The following is a 9,292-nucleotide window of genomic DNA, read 5'->3' as shown; positions in this document are numbered from 1 at the left end:
GATGCTCAGGGTCCCCACCTCCTTCTCTCAGACGCCCTGGACTCCATGTCAGCCTCTGGGGACTTCCAGTCCCTTTAGCCAGAGCGCGTTCTGCCGCTTTGCTGTGGGGACGCCCTGAGATGTGAAGGATGTTGAGCAGCATCCTCGATACGGAATCAAACCCAGGACCCTAGATACCAGGAGCACCCCATCCCCCCGTTGTGACATCCCCACATGTCTTCAGATCCTACCAGGTGTCCTGAGGGAGTGGGGGGTGGGCCGCAAAAATCACCATGGAGACCTGATTCCCCCTGGATGAAGAAAGGCTCAGGGTGAGAGTGCCTCATCACCCCCCCCCAAAGGTTCTCCAATCTTATGTGGGGGCTTCCTGGTCCCCCATCTTCCCATCTTCCCATTCCTTACCTCCGTCACAGTTGGTGGCCCTAGTGAGGGTAGATGGAAGGTGGGGGGGGCAGGGCAGGGACAAGGGTGGGGGGAGGTCCGTACACCTGGTACCTAATTCATGCCTGAGTCCTGGTGCAGTTGGCAGAGCTGCTCTCCTTCCGGGCCCCTGGCAAGCTCACTCTACGCCCAAGGCTCTGGCCCCCTTGACATGAGGTGTTTTTTTTTTTGTTTGTTTGTTTTAAAAAATATATATTTTATTGATTTTTTACAGAGAGGAAGAGAGAGGGATAGAGAGTTAGAAACATCGATGAGAGAGAATCATCCATCAGCTGCCTCTTGCACACCCCCCTACTGGGGATGTGCTCACAACCAGGGTACATGCCCTTGACCGGAATCGAACCTGGGACCCTTCAGTCCGCAGGCGGACGCTCTATCCACTGAGCCACACCGGTTTCGGCTTGACGTGAGTTCTTAACGCAGGGACGTTGGGTGCGAGTCCCATCCCGTCTTCCCTTTATTGTCAGAGCGCGACGTGGCCTCGCCCCGGGTCTTCATGAGGCAGCTGCCCGTCACCCCAGGCTACGGTGGTAAGTGGTGTGGTACGTGGGGCAGAGATGCGCCTGGCATGAGCGCCAGAGTCCTGGCTACGGACGGGCCTTGCTCTGGACCGTTGCCCACGTCTGTCTGGCCGGCGGGGCCCGGACGAGTGCTTTGGCTTCTAAGACACGTGTTAAGAGCGCCCCATTGCTGAGGGCGGCTGATGACTGGGCTCTGATAAGTGAGTGAGAGACACAGCTTAGGCCAAATCCCCCAGGACAAGACCGGTGGGAGTTAATGTCCACCAAATGGGTCTGGACCAGACTGGACACAGTGCTGAGGCCCCGGCCTCCTTCCCCAGCTGGGCTCTCTGGAGTTTTCCAATAGACTGTGCCTCCGGTCCCGTTTCTCCTCCCGTCCTCAAGAGGGACGGTGACCGGCTGCCCAGAACGGCCCGGCTTTTAGCACGGACAGTCAGTCCTGTGTTCCAGGAAACGCCTTGGCTCCTGGACAACTGGTCACCCCACCTAACGGGCTGGCCAGTTCCTGGCCACCGAGCGCGTACCAGGTCACACGGCTGTTGCCCGGGTTCTTTTTCAAGCCTTGCAAAGGGCTCAGCATTCTGGAGAAAGGGCTGCATGTAGATGGTTAAGAAGGAGTCCGTGGGCGAAAGATAGTTTTGAGAGGCATTGGGGGTCAGAGGACTTCATCTGGCAGAGCTAGAAAGCTCTACCCTTGACCAAGGACCCGTGCTTTTATTAAACACAATTTGTCCTGAGGCAAGGTGGAAATATACGCTTCAAAGGTATATTTGGTATCAAAGGGTTTACAGAGATTGTCAGTTTGGGGAATAGCCTACAGCTGTTCAGGTGTTTGGCTAACAGGAGGCAATAAAATAGTCTGAGCTGTCTGGCAGTTAACAATCCTATTCAGGTTTGGGGGAAGTGCCTTTTAGCCGTTTCCAACAGGTGAACTACATGTGACTGCACCCTGCTGAGCTCCCCAAGTCCCATGAACTTTTTTTTTTTTAAATATGTTTTATTGATTTTTTACAGAGAGGAAGAGAGAGGGATAGAGAGTTAGAAACATCGATGAGAGAGAATCATCCATCAGCTGCCTCCTGCACACCCACCATTGGGTATGTGCCCGCAACCAAGGTACATGTCCTTGACCGGAATCGAATCTGGGACCTTTCAGTCGGCAAACCGACGCTCTATTCACTGAGCCAAACTGGTTTCGGTCCCATGAACCTTTTGATGGAACTCTTGTAATTATTTCATGCTGGAACCGGTTTTTGGCAGGCTGTCACAAATCCAGCGATCCCTGTGGCCCTCAGCTCCCTCTCACTTGTCCTCAGGAGAGGATTTTCGGGGCCTCTTCCGTGGTTGCCCAGCCTCACCCGGTCCAACAGGGAAGGCCCGTTTCCACAAAGGCAGTGACCACAGGCTTTGGGATCTAACAGACGGAGGTTCCAGGTGCTGCCTGGCCGTTGTCTGTGTGCTGCGAGTGACTTACCTCTCCATGGTAAGCGAATACATCCGTAAGATGGGTGCATTCATTTCCGAGGGCTGCCTTTGATACAGCACCGTTCTGGAGGCCAGAAGTCTGAAACCAAAGAGTGGGCAGGGCCGTGTTCCCTCGCAGGCCCCAGGGGAGGACCTTCTGGGGGCCCCTGAGTTCCATGGCTGGTGGCGGCGTCCCCGCCGCCTCCGGCCCTCGCCTGTGTCTGTGTGTCTCCGAGCTCAGTCCTTCCTTTTTATAAGGACACCAGGCATTGGATGTAGGGGTGTCGAACTCAATCAGAGAAGGGGCCAAAATCTAAAATCCAGCCTAAATCGCTGGCCGAATGGTTTACTGAACAGTCATAAACTGTCATTGTGATGGAAACGCAGCAGAGTGCAGTGATGACAGCGCGGTGCGGGCCACTTTGCAAGGCCTGGCGGGACGGATTTGGCCCGCGGGCCTTGTGTTTGACACATGTGATAGGCCGGGTAAGGTGACCAGACAGACGTTCTGCTTTTGGTGGGACAGTCCCGATTTTTAACAATTTGTCCCGCGTCCCCACTGTTGGGGGATATTTAACAAATTCTTAACAATCGGGACTGCCCCGCCAAAAGCAGGACATCTGGTCACCTTAATCTAGGGTCCACCCTAAATCTGGGATGATCTTACGTCTGATCCTTAAGGACATCAGCAAAGACCCTATCTCCAGATAAGGTCACCTTCACAGGGGCAGGGGGTTAGAACTTGCATTGGGGAGGTACAGTTCGGCCAACCGCGAGGGGTAGTGATGGATTTTGTATAAGATTGTTGTGGGGATTAGAGGAGCCAGCCTGTGTCACCTATTGAAAATGCCTTGGCCCTTTTAGCAAGACTCAGAAAAGGAAGCTTCTATTCCTGTTTTATTTATTTATTTTTTATTTTTATTTTTTAAATATATTTTATTGATTTTTTTACAGAGAGGAAGAGAGAGGGATAGAGTTAGAAACATCAATCAGCTGCCTCCTGCACACCCCCTACTGGGGATGTGCCTGCAACCAAGGTACATGCCCTTGACCGGAATCGAACCTGGGACCTTTCAGTCCGCAGGCCGACGCTCTATCCACTGAGCCAAACCGGTTCCTGTTTGTGCACCTGTACGATGATTGAAATCTACGCCTATCAAAGTGGGCCCCGTCGGAGGAGAAGCCACAGTGGCAAGGCCCTGCTTTCCCCAGTCTCCCCACTGACATCAGGGTGTGTGCTAGTTGCCCACGGGTCCGGGAGACTGACCTTGGAGGGCTTCAAGGTCAGGCCAGTCACTAGATCCTTCTTTGAGGCGGCCAGCGGTGGGGGGTTTTCCTTTCCACTAGGAAGCCAGCTTTTCCTGATGTGGGGACAAGGCAGACAGATTGGGCTTCAAGCAGGAGGGCTCCTTTATGATATTTGGCGGTTTAAAGCCAAGTTTTTACCCAGTTTTCCCTTATTTGTTCTTCCTTTAAAAAAATGGTTTTGCTTTGACAGTATTCTAGTACTTAGGATTTCAGCATCTGGTGTAAATACATAGCTGTGCTTTACCTACAGTGATTGTAATGATTATCTGGTATTTTGTAGGAAATGGTAAAAAAAAAAATGGGTTCTGTGCTTTGCTTTTTTTTTAAATATATATTTTATTGATTTTACACAGAGAGGAATTGAGAGAGATAGAGAGTTAGAAACGTCAATGAGAGAGAAACATCAACCAGCTGCCTCTTGCACACCCCCCCACACACACACACTGGGGATGTGCCCGCAACCAAGGTACGTGCCCGTGACCGAAATCGAACCTGGTACCTTTCAGTCCGCAGGCCGATGCTCTATCCACTGAGCCAAACTGGTTTTGGCAGGCCTGTGCTTTTAATAAGCCCGCCCTTTCCCAGCGGTCGGACAAGAAAGATGCCCGATTGCCTTTGGGAAGTGTCCAGGAAAATGAGCTTTCTCTCTAAACACACGAGTCATTTCCGTTGCTCCCCAGACCGTCATTTCAGGCCCCTTACACGTTTTCCCCATTTCTCGGGCGGCCTCTCACCAGGGGCTTTGCTAGCAGAGATAGGCCTGCCATCGCCTTTGTGGACACAGGACCCCCCCCCCCCCCCAACCCCCAGCTCCAAGGTCACTGTTTTTGTGGCCGTAGAAGGGCCCAGCCACCGGGGAACAGCGGCCCTGCCTTCCCAAGGGCCTTTAGGAACAGGCCGCGCCGCGGGCCCAGGAAGGCACCCCACGCTCTGCGCTGGGAGTCTGGGCTCTGTGAAGGCTGGCTCGCCTCCCCTCCCCTCCCCCCGCAGGCTTCGTGCCGTACCTGAGCTGCGAGGGCACCTCCAGCGAGGACCACATGTCCCGCTGCCTGCAGGCCTTCCGGGAGAAGACGCAGCGCTACAGGGACCGGCAGAAGGAGTTCTGCCACGCGGTGGCCACCGCCCCCAAGCTGCAGCCCATCTGCCAGGAGGAGACGGTCCTGCGGGCGCTGCACCAGTACTACCAGCAGTACCACCCCTTGCTCCTGGGTACTGGCTCCCCGAGGGCTGCCCCCGTCACCCTGGGGCCCAAGGTCAAGGCCCGGCAGGCCCACCGAGCTGCCACGGGGGCCTCACAATCCAAAGCCCCAGGCGGCAGCGAACGTGGAAAGGCCCAGTTTCTTAAAACGAGAAGCACCCATTTCCGGGGAAGAGGGGAGGGGTGCAGGTCGGGGGACAGGGTGCTGGGAACGAGGAGCCCCCGAGAGAGACCCCACCACATTCCGGCCGCTGCCTTCTGGGTGGGCTCCGTGCCAGGCACCATGGTTTCCCACCGTCAGCAGCAGCCCTGCGCAGGCAATGCTGTCATACCCATTTCAGAGATGGGGAAAGTGAGGCTTCCACGGGGATGCCCCTTGTCTGAGGTCAGACCCGGGTTCGAACCCAGCTCCTCCAGGTACTCGCTGGGTGGGACAGGGCTTGGCACTGATAACCACAGAACCTGCGGAGAATATGACGATGTCCTGTGAATAATCACAACAGTGATTTGCCCGGGACAGTTTTTTTTCAGGGGGAAAGGCTGAAAGGGGACCCAATGGGCTGTTTTTCTTTATTATCATTACCACTAGAGGCAGAGGATTCGTGCACTGTGGGGTCCCTCGGCCTGGCCTGTGGGTGGGGATCAGTGGGTCTCTGAGCTGCCACAACCGGCCTTACCCGCCAACTCGTCGGGCTCCAGCCCGCTGTCCATGTCAATCCCAAATAGCGTGGGGGGCTGTCTATATAACTCCAGCCAAGGTGCCTGGCACGGGGAGCCCACCAGCCAGTGGCAGCTGCCGTGAGGGTATCTACAGGCCCAGGGGTTCGCCGGGGCTAATGGTTGGGATGCCAGTTAACGGGGCCCCGCCCAGGGTGGCTTCTCCGAACCCTCAGGAAGCGTGGGTCTCTGTACAGAATGCCAACAGTTGAGGAAGCCGCTGGAGGAGCCCCCAATCCCGGGCTGGGCGGGATACCTGCCCAGAGCCAGCGTCACAGAGCTGGGCTGCGCCACCCGGTACTCGGTCATGGCCAGAAACTGCTACCAGGACTTCCTGGACCTCATGGAGCGGTCCAGGAGGGCGCACCTGAAGCCCTACGCGGAGTGAGTCTGGCCCTGGAGGAGCCCAGGCGACCAGGGGGAGGGCAGATCCCGGCCAGGGCTTCCCAGCCGCCCCCTGGTGGTCAACGCCGGAACGGTTTGTGTCTGGTCTGTTTGACACCGGCCTCCTCTGTAACCGCCAGGCCTTCCTAGCAGCCAGCCCCACCTTCCGGCCCCCTGTGGGCCCAGCATCCTCCCCAAATCCTCCCCGTGGTCCTCCCTGATTTACAGGGAGAGGTGGGGAGGGGGGAAAAAACAACAGGCTCACACTCCTGGCAGCAACCTAAGGCCCCAGGGCAGTGGTCGGCAAACTGTGGCTCTCGAGCCACATGCGGCTCTTTGGTCCCTTGAGTTTTTAGCAAAGGCCAGCTTAGGAGTACCCTAATGAAGTTAATAACAACGCACCTACCTATATAGTTTAAGTTTAAAAATAATGTGGCTCTCAAAGGAAATTTCGGTCGTCGTACTGTTGGTATTTGGCTCTGTGGACTAATGACTTGGCCGACCACGGCCCCAGGGTGCCGAGGGAGGGCAGGGGCAGGGCACGGCGCAGGGTGGCTCGTGTGGCCTCAGTTTCCCCTTCTGTAAAATGGAGATGAGGACCCTTACCGTTAGGATAAAGGGTAAGGATCAGAAATAAACATCTCGTGCTCACACAGGGACTGCATAGATTCTCTTTATTCTTCTCTCTGTTACTAACTGAAGGGTGACTCCATGACTTTGGTCCTCGTTTTAGAATCTACGGAGTGAAGTCCCCGCAGCCGCCGCCGCCGCCTCCTCCGAGAGTTTTGCAGCGTGACCGGCTGCCCAAGTACCCGGACTTCTCTCTGCCAGGTAAGTCAGGGCCCTCCCCCCTTCCTGCTGGCATTTTTTAATTTTAATTTTTATTTTTTTATCCTCACCTGAGGATATTTTCCATTGATTTTTAGAGAGAGTGGAAGGGAGGGGGAGAGACAGAGAGAGAGACACGGATCATTGATGTGAGAGACACATTGACTGGCTGCCTCCCGCATGCACCCTGACCAGGGCTGGGGATAGTCTGCCACCGAGGTATGGCCTTGACCGGAATCAAACCTTGGCCCTTTCATTTGACTATAATCGAACTCTGGACCCTTCCGTCCACGGATCCGTGCTCTATCCACCGAGCCAAACGGGCCCCGGGCCCTTCCTGCTGTTTTTAAAAACGGGGGAGTGGAAATAAGGGGCATGTTGGCACTGGCCTCTGCACCGCTGGGCACCGCCTGCAGCTCACTGCACGGTTTGTCTTGCAGACAGCACCTGTCCTGGCCTTGCGATACCCCCGATAGAGCACCCCAGGCCTCCGGGGAGGTGTGACTTTGCTCAGAGCCCGAGCAGGAAGCTCTATCTGGAGCCACTGTCCTCAGACAACGGCCCCCTGGGAGAGCCGCCCGGGGAGAGTGGACTCTAGGGGGCGCTCGGGAGCTAGCCAGCCTTCAGGGAGGAGCCGCCTTCCCTACCCCCAGCAGGACTAGGGAGCTTTGTGCATGAGAGTCCCTTCCACCCTGGCGGGCTGGCAGACCCTCTGTTGTCCTGTGGGAATAAAGAGTGTACTTCTCAGCATCCCAGCGGCTTCCGGCCGGCTTTCCCTGATTCCGGCCTGGAGGAGGGCCAGGCGGGGCCCAAGTCTTCCTAACCCGGAGGCAACGCCGCGCACCCGGGCCAGGCTGCCATGGAAGCCCTGCCTGGCCTCGAACCTGGCGGTCCCCACCAGCCTCCTGACCTGGGAGTCCCCACGCTGTCACAGAGGCCACCCCCAGCCCCGCCCTGGGGGTTCAGCATCCCAGTGCCCAGGAGAGCCTCCTGGCCATGGAGGGCCACACACTGGGCTCAAATAAGGATTCTTAAAAAAACAACAACATTTCTTTCTGATTATGTTAACAATAGCTGTTGCCTGTGGAAATTCGGGGGGAAAACAGAGGTTGCCTCTCTCTTCAAAGGGCGGGGCAAAGCTCAGCGAGTAGCTGGGATGTTCCCAGTTTTCCAGAAGCCCGGGGAGTGGGACCCCACCATTCCCAGAAGAGAACTCAGGAGACAGACCCCTTCCTTGCCTGGGTGGGCAGTGAGCCTGCCGTCCAGCCTCTCAGACATGAGCCACAGGAGGTGCCGCTGGCTGGTCCCCCTCCCAAACCACAGAGTTTGGGGATGACTGCTCTGGGCTCAAGCTGACTGAGACCGTTGCCCAGGAAATGAAGGGGACCTAAGACCAAAGCGATTCCTTGGAACTGCCCTCATGCTAACCTCATCCACCGGATCACATCACGCATCAACATTTAAGCTCCAACCAATTCACCTGAGACCAATCTTTACAGAATGGCTCCTGGCCTGGCAGGTGTGGCTCATTTGCTTGAGTGCCATCTCCCGAACTAAGAGGTCTCCAGTTCAATTCCCGGTCAGGGCACAGGTTGCAGGCTTAACCCCCAGTAGGGGTCTGTAGGAGGCAGCCAATTGGTGTTTCTAGCTCTCTCCTGCTCCCTCTCCCTCTCTTTCTAAATGAATCAATAACATATTTAAAAAATAATAAAAAAAATTAAAAGTGGCTCTTGTAAAACACAAGCAAGAGAACAGCCACCCCATGGCAGTTCCCAAAGTTGAATAAAGGCGATTTAAAAAATTGATTCATAGTATCTAATTCTTCTACAATGTCAAGATTAACATCACCAGGTTCAACATGCGAACCTGTAACTTCTTTTGTTGAAGCCGTTCTGCATGGCAATTCTTTCCCTAATCTTGATCCTTTTTGTTCCCCCCGCTAGCCTACAATTGCCAGGGCATTGTCTGTCCGGGCAGGTAGAGAGATGATTGGAGTGTCCGGCAAATTATCATGATTAGCACAGGCTGTATCCTTAACGAGCTCATTCTTGCCACTGGAAACAATGCCGTTACCGGAGCAGACAAAGCTCCTTGCGCTCGGTGGGCTGAGGAATCGGAGGGTGCATGATTTCCTTTGATACCAGGGTCTCCTGTCAGGATGGTCTGACTTCCATGGCAATTAAAATGGTCCTTCGGGATCGCCTCTTCCTTCTCACGTGAAAACTGACAGTTGCCCTGGAGGCCGGATGTGGGAGGGGAGGCACGGGTGTCTGGTCCTCACGCCCCCTCCGGGAGGGGTGACTGGCTGGCTCTACAAGGCTGACTTTTCTCTAGCTCCATGGTTTCTCCATCCAGTCAGTTCAAGAAAGAAAAGAGAAGACAGTCCGGTCAGTATGGCTCAGTGGTTAAGCGTCAACCTATGAACCAGGAG

The 9,292-nt window shown here is 55.3% G+C and overlaps 1 protein-coding gene across 2 annotated transcripts; it reads left to right on the top strand.

Moving 5' to 3' along the window:
• The first annotated feature begins 856 nt into the window (after window positions 1–856).
• Window positions 857–7,591, top strand: CUNH10orf82 (chromosome unknown C10orf82 homolog). Of its 2 annotated transcripts, XM_045582231.1 has the most exons (5): window positions 858–971; window positions 4,725–4,943; window positions 5,847–6,033; window positions 6,767–6,864; window positions 7,302–7,591. In XM_045582231.1, exons 1-5 carry the CDS (start codon window positions 938–940, stop codon window positions 7,457–7,459), a joined length of 696 nt encoding a protein of 231 aa, XP_045438187.1. In that variant the 5' UTR covers window positions 858–937; the 3' UTR covers window positions 7,460–7,591. The 2 variants fall into 2 exon arrangements, with proteins under 2 accessions (XP_036295071.1, XP_045438187.1); XM_036439178.2 differs by lacking the exons at window positions 6,767–6,864; window positions 7,302–7,591 and having other exon boundaries at window positions 857–971; window positions 5,847–6,037.
• Window positions 7,592–9,292: the final 1,701 nt, after the last annotated feature.

The sequence above is a fragment of the Pipistrellus kuhlii genome, unplaced genomic scaffold, assembly GCF_014108245.1.
Source record: "Pipistrellus kuhlii isolate mPipKuh1 unplaced genomic scaffold, mPipKuh1.p scaffold_m20_p_15, whole genome shotgun sequence".
NCBI lineage: Eukaryota > Metazoa > Chordata > Mammalia > Chiroptera > Vespertilionidae > Pipistrellus > Pipistrellus kuhlii.
The sequence above is the reverse complement of the archived record's forward strand: the minus strand, read 5'-3'. Positions and strand labels throughout refer to the sequence as shown.

Coding starts and splice junctions, on each gene's coding strand:
- CUNH10orf82 (XM_045582231.1), top strand. CDS start 938: ATGAGGCAGCTGCCCGTCACCCCAGGCTACGGTG. Junction 4,944..5,846: donor GTACCACCCCTTGCTCCTGG/GTACTGGCTCCC, acceptor GTCTCTGTACAG/AATGCCAACAGTTGAGGAAG. Junction 6,034..6,766: donor CACCTGAAGCCCTACGCGGA/GTGAGTCTGGCC, acceptor TCCTCGTTTTAG/AATCTACGGAGTGAAGTCCC.